Below are 13,142 nucleotides of genomic sequence, written 5' to 3'. Positions count from 1 at the left end.
TATACGAAAAGGCAACCTGTGACCTTCGTTTCATTAACAACAGGCCCCAATCAACTTCAAAAAGCTTAACGGCCTGACATTTGTGTATCTGCTTACTAGTCTGATCCCCAGAAGTGGAACACACTGTAACAGGCCTAGTATTTTACTGGGTGTCATTAGAGGCTCAAGAAATGCTTTCTGACGTGTCTGAAGTGTCTGAGGATGGGAAAAAGCTCAACGTAGGCATGGAGAGACGGTGTTGCCAGACTAACTGAGCAACAGAGAAATCAGGTCGCTCGAAACCATTTACAGGAATCAGATGCTAAACCTGCTAGATGAGAGATATTTCTGTTCAGCCCTCCAAGGCATGGTCTCAATGTAGAAATTTTTCTCCTTAATTTAGTCCGTGTAAGTTTGCCTGTGAGGACAGATTCTGGTTTCCTAAAAACTTCCTCCACTCTGAACACAAGAAAAGTCAGTACATAAAGAACTGATTTCTTGGGTGTTATCTTTACTACATTATCCACAAAATGCATGTCCAAGTTCAAATTTCAGAACCTTTGTCAGACATTGTATGAGAACCTACAGCTGAGAGTCATATTGAAGTTTTAGGCTGAGATATCCTTTTGGCATATAGAGACTGTACTCAATACTCTAGATTGCAAACAGCCACAAAAGACTTAGAGAGCCATAGCTGATTGATCTTGGCTCATTCCTACTGAGGCAGTCAAAGCAAGGACTGACCCCCAGGAAGGAAGGACATTTCCTTTCAGTACATATGTTCCAAAGCTCTTTCCATTCTGATGAAGGGATGGATTCTGTGACCAGCATCTTGTTTTTTTCCTAAATAAATCTCCCTCTAAAGACACGGTTATAAAGGAAGAAGCAGTAAGTTATGCTCCAGGCACTTGCTAAGAGCTGGAGAGCAGAGTCAGGAGACCTTAGGCTAAACTCTTGCCTCTGACACATACTGGCTGTATAACAATGGGCAGACCACTAAACCTTTCCATACTCCATGAAACACCAATAAATTATAGATGATTCTGCATCATTGGAGAGGGTTCATTACATGGATGAAAGCATAGGTCTGGGCTAAAGGAATACTAAAATACATTTATGCACGCATAAATACACATAGAGTGGAACACAAGTTGTTACTTTTAAAGTGCTGTGGTCAAGTATGTCATTTAATGTTTACTGCTTAGAAGAGATGCCCAGAGTCACAATCCTCATAAACATCACATGAAAAAAAAAAGATATCCTTGCACATACCTTTAGTACAAAGCAGTGGTCAGTTGGAGCTTTATATTTCATTCTGTACTGTGTTCCGTAGTAAATATTTACATTTTCAAACTGAATGAAGCAAGCCAAATCCCGTGATGTCTGCAAGTGAAGGGAAATAATACAATGTTACAGAAAATTCAACTAAAATTCCAGGACAATAAAAAGCCCTCCCATTTCCAAGGCTCTTAGGAGAATTTTTGATATCCATTTCTAACAACTAGTGCGTCATATTTAAGCAAAGAAAAAAAAGCACGCTGAATTTGGTTTGTTTTATCTGATGTTCTGCTATGCAGGGTATCCTGAAAATTGAAGCTTTTTTTTAGAGGAAAGAGAAAAATAAAGTGCACTGGTTGCTCTTCCAATACCTTGTACCACTGACTGACTTTGAGAGCCCCTGCTAACTAATCTTGGCTTATGCCTACCGATGCAATCAAGACAAGGTGACCACCGAGGAAAGAAGGGCATTTCCCTTCAGTGAGCACATTACAAAGATCTTTCCCATTCTGACAAAGGGATGGATTCCGTGGCTAGAAATAGCATCTTGTTTCTTTTCCTCCTAAAGAAAGCTTCCACTAAGAAATAGACAATAAAGGGCACTAAATGTACTTCTCAGTAAATTAGGAGAAATTTCAGGCGCTTCCAAAGCAAAGATTTTTTTTTCTTGTCCCTTTTTTTCTTCTAATACTGCAGGTTCCCTCTTGCTATTTATTGGGCTTGAGATGTTGCCATGGAAACAAAATGTCTGCCTCACCGAACAACCTTCTTTGTGAAGAGTGAGTGCGGTGTAGAATCTGCATATTCCATCACACCTTAATTACAAATTGGCTCTATTTCTCCGTTCTGGTTTTCTTTGATGCTAAATATAGTTTACAAATACAATACTAGTTAGAATTAACACATGTGATTATGCTGTTTGGTCTCCCTCCTCCCTTTTTTCTGTCATATGTCTTTTTTTTTTTATGGAAACATTTTTCCCAATTTTTCATACCAGCTAATAGTTCTTTCTAAAATATCTTATTCTGAATGCAGTAATTCAACACAAATGGAGCCTTAAAATATCAGCTTTCAATGAGTTATCTGCAGAGATGGATAAAAGGATTGATAATCCAAAAGAAGCTTGTATTTGATTTTGGCATGCGATTACAAGGTCCAATTTTTTTTAACAAATAACATTATACTTGCCAGTTCTATATAAAGGGGCTCCTTCTAAATGTCAGACAATAAGCATTTATTAAGTGCCTACTATATGCCATGCACTATGCTAAAAGCTGTGGTGATCTATGCTAACACTGCCTTGCTAATGTGGATAAAGGAATGAATGATTAAAAAAGCATTTCCTGAGCTCTTATTATGTGCCAAGTATTGTGCTAAATCAAATAAAACTTCTGAAATTATATACAGACACAGACATTGCTTGTTCATTAAGCACTGAACATGATGATTTGTTCATTAAGCAATATTTTTAAATGAAGATGTTATTCTTGGAAAGTATTCCCTTGCATCTCAACACCTATAACAACGTTATACATTTATAATAAAATTTAGAGTGTTTTCAAGTGACAGGCAATATGGCAGAGTGGACAGAGAGCTGGCTTTGTAGCCATCAAGTCCCAAGTTCTTCTGCCTCTGTGATTCTCTTGTACATTCACTTAATCTCATCATGCCCTTGGGCACCTCTCTAAGATTTTAAGTTGCAGATGACTTGTACAGGGACAAGGTATTTCCTCTCCTGGGGGGCTCCTACAGCAGTGAAACCACAAGTCTAGGTCCCTACATTTTGAATGACAGATTTTCTTTTTTCCTTTATTAGATAAATAACTAAGGGTAGGTAGGTACGTATGTTTGCCAATGCATTACCATACCATGACAGTGGGTACGGTACTGGGCCCACAGTTATCTAAACCCTTGGTAAATGTTTCACTTCACAATTCTTAGAATCAAAATCTTTTTTTCCCAATTAACCAATCAATAAGCATTAATTTTTTGAGATCTTTTTTAAAAATTTATTTTGATTTATCAACAATCACTTCTATAAGCTTTTGAGTTTTAAATCTTTCTTCCCCTCCCTCCCCACCGCAGTGTGCAATCTGATATAGGCTACACATATATTTGGAATCAAAATCTTAAGATTCCCCTCAGCATACCAGCCCCATTTTAGCTATATGCAAAGTGTTATTTCTTTACCTAAATCCAAACTACACCCTTCTAGGTAAAGCAGATAGTTTAAGCTTGATGGAGGAACATGCAAAGAACCTGAGATTTTCATCCCTTAGAGTATTCCAAATGTGAGAATCACCAAGAATGCCCCTTATACCAACCCATCCATGACTTGGTAGATGACTTTGTCACATGGCTTGTGAATGTCAGAGATGAGATTCCCACCTATGTCATCCTGACTGCAAGCCCAGCTTCTATCCACTGTGGACCATGCTCTCCCTAAAAACTGTCCATGGAAGTTTTACCTTAATGCGATTTCAATGCTAAAAAAAGCATTATGTTTGAGTTTTCCAAAAGCCTCATTCACCTCATGTGAGAGTTGGGTGATGGTGGAAGTAGGTCAAATGATGGGTTAGGGATAGTGTGGAAAAGATTTTTACAGTGATAGGGATGTTCAACCAGAAAACAGCTAAGGAATTCTTCCAATGCTTCAGCTCGTATGATATGAAAACAAAGATAGAGCATCTATTCAAAATTTTTGTAAACTCCAGGTCAACTAAAACTGTTAAACACCTTAAGAAGCATAGGATTAATTTAAGGTACCTCATCCATGTTCGATAAGGGAGTTTGCTTGGGGAATGACCTAGAATAACTCTTCTGTGTAAACCAGCGTAATATTAGATCTATACAGTCAGGCTGGAGTTTCCTCTGAGGTGAAAATGAATCTACCTTGAGACTTTGGGGATTCACATGATTGTCATCAGCACCTTTTGTCCAACCAGGCAGCAGAGGGTAGTGGGCTGAGAAGGCAGAAGACTCAACTAGGAAGCCAAGTCACTTAACCTCTCTGTCATAATTTCCTTACTAGTGAAGTAGGAATAATATCTGCTTTACAGGGCAGTGAGGAAAGGAACTATATAAAGTGCTACAGAAATGTGGGCAATTATTATTGTGATTATTCCTGGGTTTGCATGAGAGGAAGAGAAGACTGATGCACGAACCTAAAACAAATGGAAATTCATGAGTATCAGACCCTCTCTGGAAATATAAAGTGAGACAGAGCAGTGGGGACAGAAATGGCTCAGAAGAAGAAAAAAAATAAGGCAGTAAAATAGATCTTAGATCTGGTTTTGGTCCTATTATTTGGATGAAAACCAGGGGGGAAATATTACTACCCTTTTAATTTTGTATCTAGTTTGTTATTTTTGCCCCATTTTTCTCTAGTGACTGGCCGTAAAAAGCCTACAGAAAAATTCATTAAATAACTATGTATTTACTTAGGGCAGGGACAGAAAAAGAATATGGACTTGAGTCCTTGAAGCTCCCAGAGGCCAGAGACTGCCTCGGTTTGACCTTTATATTCCAGAGTGCTTAGCACAGGGCCTGGCACATGCTAAGTGCTTAATAAATTCTTGTTGATTGATACAGAGAGGAGAAACCTCAGATGAAGACTACTTAGTGGCAGAGGAAAGAGCAGGCAAGCAAACACCTGAGGTTCCCGAAAAGGGAGAAGATGAAAGGATGAACAGTGAACTGGCCTATAACTAAGACTTAGAATGACTTACTCACAGATACATTTAATAAATATTTGTGATTGGAACCTACATGAGTGGGGACCCTATTCCTGCCCTTTGGTGATCTGCGGAGGGTGAAGGGTGTGTGTGAAGTGACCAGAAGGTACCCCGCCTTTTTTCTGGCCCAGTGAAGAAAGGAGCTCTTGACATCATCATCATCATTATCATCAATGCTACCTAACATTCATATAGCACCTACTGTGTGCCAGGCACTTTGCTGCTCAGCACTTTACACTTATTACCTCATCTGCTCCTCACAATAACCCTGGAAGGTAGGTACTATGATTATCTCCATTTTACTGATGAGGAAACTGAGGCAGAGATAAAGTGACTTGCCCAGGGTCACCCAGCTAGCATATCTGAGGCCACATTTGAACTTAGATCTTCTTGACATTCCAGGATCAGCACTGCATCCACTGCACCATCTAGCTGCCTGTGCTGTAATTATTAACTATTATTTCATAAGGGATTAAGCCTTCAGGCAGACTTTTATCTAGAGCTGTCCATTTCCTATTGATTCTAGATAAAAGAAGTGGTTAGAAGGGAAGAGATTAAAAACTGTGGTAAAAGTAATCAAATAATCTTCAGGGAAAATGCCTCCTGCATTTCTTTTAAAATATGGATTTAAAACTGAACATAATGCTTTTATTTGCAAGGCCAAACTACTACAAGACAGACAAAAAGTAGTTTCATCAGCTCCGTCTGAACACAGTATTTGTACAAGTGTTGTAGTGATATCAGACTTCTCATGTATAACAGACATTTGCCCTTCAAATGTCACCTGAAGATTTCTTTTCTTTCACCTTCATGAAATGCTTTATTGCTAAAGTGTTTCCTTTGGCTTCCTGACCTTAGTCTTCCCTTTGGGGACATAATAAATTCCAGAAGCCCGTAAAAGAAAATAGCGTCTTTTCCAGGATTTCTTTCCATCTTCTTTCAAATAAAGAGCTCCTTCAATTTCAGGCACAATGACAGATGTCCCGCAGAAACTTTCCTGCAATTGAGAGTCCGGTTACACAAAATATACAAAACGTAAACAGACATTTGTGTTCACATTTAAACAAACTCTAACAAATCGTTCTTTAAATCAAGCTACTTCTATCTGACAATGGACATGTTTGCATCGCTTGGCATCTGCTATTTAAGAAGAAAGTGTGCCGCTAGCTAATGCAGAAACTGAGACCAAGTGAAAAGCAGAAATTAGAAATTTACTCAGCTTTTTTTTTTTAAATTAAAGTCTATAATGGGGAAGGCAGATGGACTGTTTTTTGTGTGTGTGTGTGTGTGTGTGTGTGTGTGTGATCATTGCATTACCATATGATGGTCTGTTAAGCATGTTAACACTTCTCATTCTTCCAGGTGTGTCTCTCCAAACCTCAAAACTGGTTATAAAATTACTTAATTCCATCTGAGTTACCCTAAAATGAAAGCACAATGGAGGTAAAGCCTCTCCTGTCTTTTCCTTTCAATAGTAACGCAGGGTTAGGAGGGACCTTTGAGGCCATCAAGTTCAACCCTCCCTTCATTTCACATATGAGGAAAACAATGACAGGTTAAGTGACTTTCCCAAGGTCACCACAACTAGTGATCACCAGATTTGGGATCCGAACCCAGGTCCTAACTCCAGGTCCACAGCCTGTTGATCTCCATCACAAGACAAAGAAAGGATGGCAAAGACCACCAGTGTCCCTGCCCTTTCTCAACACTTCCCAGGTAAGCTTACCTCTAGTAAAAATTCCTTATTCTTTGCATTCATTTTCTCATTCGTTTCCTTGCCTTCTTTTTTCCCTTTATTAGCCAAGTAGAAATTCTGGATAAAATGCAAAAAAGGGTCAAATTAGCAAGCTCCTATAGTAAGTATGGGGATTAGACGGAAGTGAAGTTATTTAGTCCCTAACCTCAAGCAGCATTCGACGTTTCCAGGAAAATCAGATTTAGATCCATGAAAAAACTAGAAAAACAATTAGGCAGTATCACTCAACCAGAGACTAGATGGACAAGATCAGTCAGTTGCTGAGGATGTTATCGAAGGGATTAATACATCACGTGAGACTGAACTAGACAGATAGCTTCTATCTAGTTTTTCAATACGGAGAGTTGATGTTTCTGAGTTACTGAGTGACTTTTTTGTGTTAGCCCCTATGTGGAATACAGAAGACAGCAGTACTCCAACTAGTTTATAATCCAGTTGGAAAGATAGTTGAATTGAATTTAATTGAGTTTAGTCAAACGAGCTTTTGTTAAATGCCTACTATGTCCTAGGCACAGGGCTAGGGGCTGGAAATGCAATGCTGAAAACAAAACAAAAGCTTACTTTTTACAGCAAAGTACAAGATATATACAAAGTCATTTGCAGAGGAGGGGGAGGACCCTTAGAGGGGATGGCTCTAGTAGCCAGCAGGACTAGGAAAGGCTTCCTGGAGTAGGTGGTACTATAGCTAAGTCTCAAAGAAAGGCAGGGATCAGAGTTAGAGGGTAGGAGAAAGAGCATTCTAGGCATGAGGAATAGCCAGGGGAAAAGTACAGCGACTACAAAGGAAATGCCAGAAGGACAATGTATTTGACTGTAAGGTGTATGGAGGAAATTAGAATTTAAGAATATCAGAAAAGGGCCCAGAGGAGGGGTGGGAAACCTGGGGCCTCAAGTGTGGCCCTCTGACTGAATCCAAACTTCACAGAACAAATCCCCTTAATAGAAGGATTTGTTCTGTAAAACTTGGATTCAATCAAAAGGCTACACCTAAGGACCTAGAAGGTCACATGTGGCCTCGAGGTTGCAGGTTCCCTACCCAGGCCCAGAGCATTGGGGAAAGACAGAATAAACAAGATGTAGCAAAAATTTGTTGTGAGAGACAAGGACAAGAGAAGGGATGAGGATGACTCGGGCTGTGAAACTTCAGAGACCAGAAGGATCTGGAGAAGAAATACAGAAATTAGGAAGTAGGAAGAATTTGGGTAGAAAAATAATGAGTTTGGTTTTGGACATATTGAGTCTGAAGGCTTCCAGGTCATTTAGTTCAAAATGTCCAAAAAACAGTCTATGATGTGGGCCTGGATCAGGAGAGAGACCTCCTTTGTGTTATGTGTGAATGAGGTCCATGCTAGCCTTTATCAGTCTAATGTTAATAGGTGCATAAAATGGCTAACAATAAACAGAATATGTACACTGAGTAGATGAATTAAGTGCAAATTCTTACTTGCTTGACAAAATAAGTAAAATTGGATATAAAGAGCTGTCAAAGGATTATCCTTTAAATCTTGATTTTGTCATTATCATAACAGCTGACTTGAAGATTTCATGTCTGGAGTACTGGCGTTTTTATTCAGAAGACATGAATAAAATTTAATAAGGGACCTACTGCTTTAAGAATATAATGTGTCGATTAAAGGACCTCTTTAGTCTGCTTTACAATTGTTTATTGACCTAGTCTATAGAGAAGACTGGAGAACAAAATGGAGGTAACAAAATATAAACTATAAGAAACCTTGGCAAACTTTGCATAAGGAGAGGAGGTAAAAATGTATTTGGTGAAATAAAACAGAGGATATCTGTATGTCTGAGTCTTCCTATAAATGAAAATTTCTTTGTTCATTCTCCACCTTTGGATGTGGAAGAATTTTCCTTGTTCTTACAGGCATTCACAATTTTTAAAAAAACTTTCCCTTGCCACTTAAATATTCCAGAGTCCATTTCCCCCCCTAAAGTATCAATGCCAAACTATTCTAATAGAACAGAAAAAAATTACTACAAAAACAAAACCCTACCAATTTGTCTGAATGGATATTCCTTTTGCCATGTTGTTTTTCCAATATGGGCTTAGAATTCTAAAAAAAAATTGTTTTTGAAAAAAGTCAAACTGTCATTAAGTGAACAGAATCAAGTCCTACTGAGTATACAAAACACATACAGAAACACAAAGCTCTTGGAAAACTGTTAAGTTTGTTAAACGAAACTGTGAATGGAGTCAGAAGGGTGCCGATGAAATGACCAATTTTTCTGTTGCTCTTCTGCACATGTGGTTAAATTGTCTTACACATCTAAAAATTTTCTAAAGGACCAAGCATCTCTATGTTTTAACCTTGGCTCCTCTGTCCTATCTTTTCCCCACAGCTTAACTTTCAGTGTCTGTATCTTCTAAGTCACAGTTTCTCAGGCTGTCACCTAGGGATGTCACTTGTGATGAGGAAGTGGAAGCCAAACCTAGCGATCCCCAAGAGAGCCATCCAAAGACAACTGAACTTCTACTCCCTGAGAAACAAAACATCCTTTATTGAGCACAATCTAGTCAGGGTCCTTTGGAGTAAGGAGGTGAACCAGGTGCTTCTGTATCTGGCAGAGATGGGTACTACGGACAAATCTGGAAGTCTGGTCACAAGGAAGTCTCTAAGTGGGAAGTGATGCCATCTTGTTCACTCTTTACATACCATTTTCACAATAGCTGCTGGGAATGCAAGGTCTCTAGGGAATAAAAAGGAAAGAAGATGTGGAATAATGGAAAGAACATTGAATTTAGAGTCAGAAGATCTGGTTCAAATTCTGGTTATTATGTGGGCAAGACATTTAAGTTAGTTACTAAACTACTTGGGCAAGGCACTTAAGTTAGTTACACAGCTACCTGGGCAAGGCACTTATGCCCTCTCTACTCCTCAGTCTCATCTATAAAACGAGGTTGGACTAGTGGAACCTCTAAAGTTCCTTCCAGCTCCAGAATTGTGATTCTGTGCAGCACATAAAACTCTGCCAGGGAAACTACTTGCCCTGTGTGATGTAGGAGGAGTAGGAAACAGAAGAATGTTTAATTCTTTAAGACAGTACCTTCTTAGACCAAAGACTATGCCAAGAAGACTAATCAACTAGCGTCTCTTACATAGAAGACGACATAACCCACATACAGTTTATCTCCTGGTTGTGGTGAGAAAAGGCCTAGACACACACATAAGGGGCAGTCAGTGGATAAGGGCCAACTGTGTGGAATCTCTAGAGAATAAATGCTATCAGAACTCAAGAGAAGGAGAAATAGCTAGGTGACGGAGGTGATCACAGATTACTTTATGGAGGAGTTGGGACCTTAGCTGGATCTTGAAGAATGAGTAGGATTGAGCTAGGGAGAAAAAGGGAGTGAGGGAATTCTAGGCAGGAGGATCCCATAGACCAAGATGGCTCAGGGGAAGTCAATCCAGGAGGGATAAGAGAAATTCAACAATGACATTCGAAGATACAGAAGGGAAACAACTGTAACAAGGAAGAAAAATGGAAATGGATTGAAGAGACTGATGTGAATGCACAGGGAACTCACTAGCTGACTTAGATTTAAAAAATAAATTTCTAGAAAATGGAATTGAGGTCAGGTAACACAAGACGGATAAAAGACACGGTATAGTCCCTGTAAAAACAGTGAGAGGAATGCTAAAGCTCAAAATGTGGCAAAGGAGGCTGAAGATAACATAAAGGGTTGGTGCTTTTAGCTAAATTGGGAGGAAAAGGAGGATCAAAGAAGGCATAGGACCTGTGCTTGGAGTGGATGGGATACCTGACGACAGAGAGAAAGCAGAGCTTCTCCTCTTGTTTTGTTTCTGTTTTCTTGGCAAAGGAGAATGACCTAATTTACACAGCAAACGGCAGAAAAATGACTACCCCAAACAACCAGTCTGATAGCAGGAGAACACCTAGCTGCCCTAGATGAATTCAAAACCCTTGGTCCAAATGAACTACATATTCTGGTCTTAAAAGAACTAGGAGATGTGAATGGTGAGCCTCCATCACTGACATTTAAGAGATCATGAAAAAAAAGAGAGGTACCACAAGACTGGAGAAGGGCAAATGTGGTCCTGATTTTCAAAAAAGGAAAGAAGACAGTTTTTTGGCTTCAATTCTTGGGAAATTCTAGAATGGCTCATTACAGAGATGGTTGGGGAATTGAGGAAGCATCAGCCTGGCTTCAAGAAGAATAGGCCATGGCAAACATCATTATTTTCCTTTTTTTTTTGTTTTTGGCACAAGTTTACTAAACTAGCAGATGAGGGGATCCTATGGAAAGAGTTTACCTAGATTTTGGCAAAGCTTTGATAAAAGTAGCTCATAATACTCCTGTGGAGAAGACAGAGAGATATAGGTTAGATGAAAATACAATCCTGTGGATTTATAACCAGTTGGATGGCCTGACTCAAAGAGTAGTTATAATGATTCAGTGTCAACATGGCCAGAATTCTTCAGTGGAGTCCACCGGGGATTGGGCCTTGTGTATCATTTCACATTTTTTATCAGTGCCTTAGATAAAGACATAGGTGGTATACTTATCTAATTTGCAGATGACCTCAAGCTGGAAAGGATGGCTAACATTCTGGATGACAGAGTCAGGATCCAAAAGAATCTTTACAAGCTGGAGCACTGGGTGAAATCTAATCAATAGAGATAAAGGCTTTGTACTTGAGCATAAAATATGAGCTTCCTAAGTATAAGATGCAGGGGAGGGCCATGGTTTGACAGTAATCGTTCTGAAAAAGATCTGGGGGTTTTACAGTAAACTGCAGACTCAGTGTGAGTAACTAGTGTGAGGTGGCAGCTAAAACAGTGAGTGAGATTTGGGGCTGCATTAAGAGGGGTAAAGGAATAGGGAGGTTAATAGTCCTGTAGTACTGTGCCTTCATCAGACCTCATCTGGGGTACTGGGCTCAGTTCTGGGCGCTGTGGATTGAAGAATGGCATTGGCAAACTGGAGAGCGTCCAGAGGAGGCTGATTAGAATTGTGAAGGTTCTGACTCCATGATGAGATTGGCTGGAAGACTCAGGAGGGGACGTGATGGCTGCCTTTAAGTGTTTGAAGAAACGCCACCTAGAAGAGGGATTACGTGGACTATGGGGCCAAAGCAGCAGCAATGGGTAGGAGGTCGTACAAGTCACATTTAGGCTTGAGGTCAGGAAAAACTGGTTATGAGAAGCGGTGGGTTCCTCCTCTGTGGAGATCTTGCAGCTGATGCCGCAGGCTGCTTGTCAGGTGTGTTATAGCGGGATGACTTTTGTGTTCATGTTGCACTAGGTAGCTGCCAGGATCCCTCCCCACTCTCGGATTCTGTGATTCTGATTGTGTACTTCCTCTGCGTGAAGAGTCTGGCTACAGGCATGCTATCTCACACTAGCCAGGCTATTTGGGCTGCACATAAGGAAAACGGCAGCGAAGCGCCTCATTCTCATTGAACTTGCCATTTCTTAGGAGACCAAATCCTCCCTTGTCCCAGCTAATCTTGATTCTTGACTACTCTGGTGCCCACAGAAGTTAACTTAGTCCTTAATCTTCCTCGGCTCCCAGGCAACTCTGCTCTTTGCACCTAACACGTCGGCGTCATGACCATACTGGCAGCATAAAGCTCATCAGACCACAGCTGACTTACATTTGAGCATCTGGCATCTATTTAGGGAAAACAGACCACCCTGTGCCTACAACCAAGGCTACAGAGAAGTTTTCTTAATGACAACCAGGCTAGCAAATGAGTATTTTTTTTTCTTAACAAAGTTGTTCTTTATCAGGAGTGCCTAAGTGTACTACACAGTACCGCCTCACTCAGCTGTATCTATCTTGTTCTAAGATCTAAGATATGTCTTCTAAGCGTGTCTTCCACTTATAGTAGGGCTCTCCTTTTGCTTCCCAATCCCTTCTTTTAAAAGGGTGGTGGTGGTGAGATCCCTCCCATTACTTTCTTCTGCTGTCCTCTCAAAAGGACTTTCCTGCTGCTTCCCACTTTCTAGGAAAGCTGGGCGAAGGTGGAGTCCGTCCCTTGGCCTCTCGTGCTGATTCCAAGTCCAGGAGATCCCACTTTAAGAAGGAGCTGTCTGCTAATCATTTTCAAGTCAGCTGTTTGGAACCTGGATGCCATCTCTCCATATAAACAACAGATAACGCTCCCAGAGCAGCCCACAAAAGTCTATTTAATCCGTAAAATACCTGATGCATAGTATTGTATTACAGAACCGAACCACCCTGGTTAACTGGGTTTGTATGGGGAAAGATACTCAAATTCCGGCAGGGGATGCCAAGAACATGTTCCTCACCACCTCCCCTCTTGCGCCAGGCCTGGGGCAGGCCCGTGCTCCTATGACATGGAGAGGAGCAAGTCTGATACTTCAAAGTGCTTGTTAGCTTCTTTCCCACT

At 40.3% G+C, this 13,142-nt stretch overlaps 1 protein-coding gene across 1 annotated transcript in view; it reads right to left on the bottom strand.

Annotated features, from left to right (window-relative positions):
* The window catches only part of APBB1IP (amyloid beta precursor protein binding family B member 1 interacting protein), a 134,753-nt gene that overhangs the window by 27,098 nt on the left and 94,513 nt on the right, over window positions 1–13,142 (bottom strand). Inside the window, exons 8-10 of the mRNA XM_078151956.1 lie at window positions 6,718–6,804; window positions 5,845–5,988; window positions 1,252–1,362 (exon numbers count right to left, since the gene is read on the bottom strand). Of these exons, the coding sequence (XP_078008082.1) occupies window positions 1,252–1,362; window positions 5,845–5,988; window positions 6,718–6,804 (342 nt within the window). The remainder of the gene's footprint in view (window positions 1–1,251; window positions 1,363–5,844; window positions 5,989–6,717; window positions 6,805–13,142) is intronic.

Source organism: Phascolarctos cinereus, unplaced genomic scaffold (genome assembly GCF_003287225.1).
Source record: "Phascolarctos cinereus isolate Bilbo 61053 unplaced genomic scaffold, phaCin_HiC Scaffold_1;HRSCAF=81, whole genome shotgun sequence".
Classification (NCBI taxonomy): domain Eukaryota; kingdom Metazoa; phylum Chordata; class Mammalia; order Diprotodontia; family Phascolarctidae; genus Phascolarctos; species Phascolarctos cinereus.
Note: the sequence above shows the minus strand (reverse complement) of the source record. Positions and strands in the feature narration are given on the sequence as shown.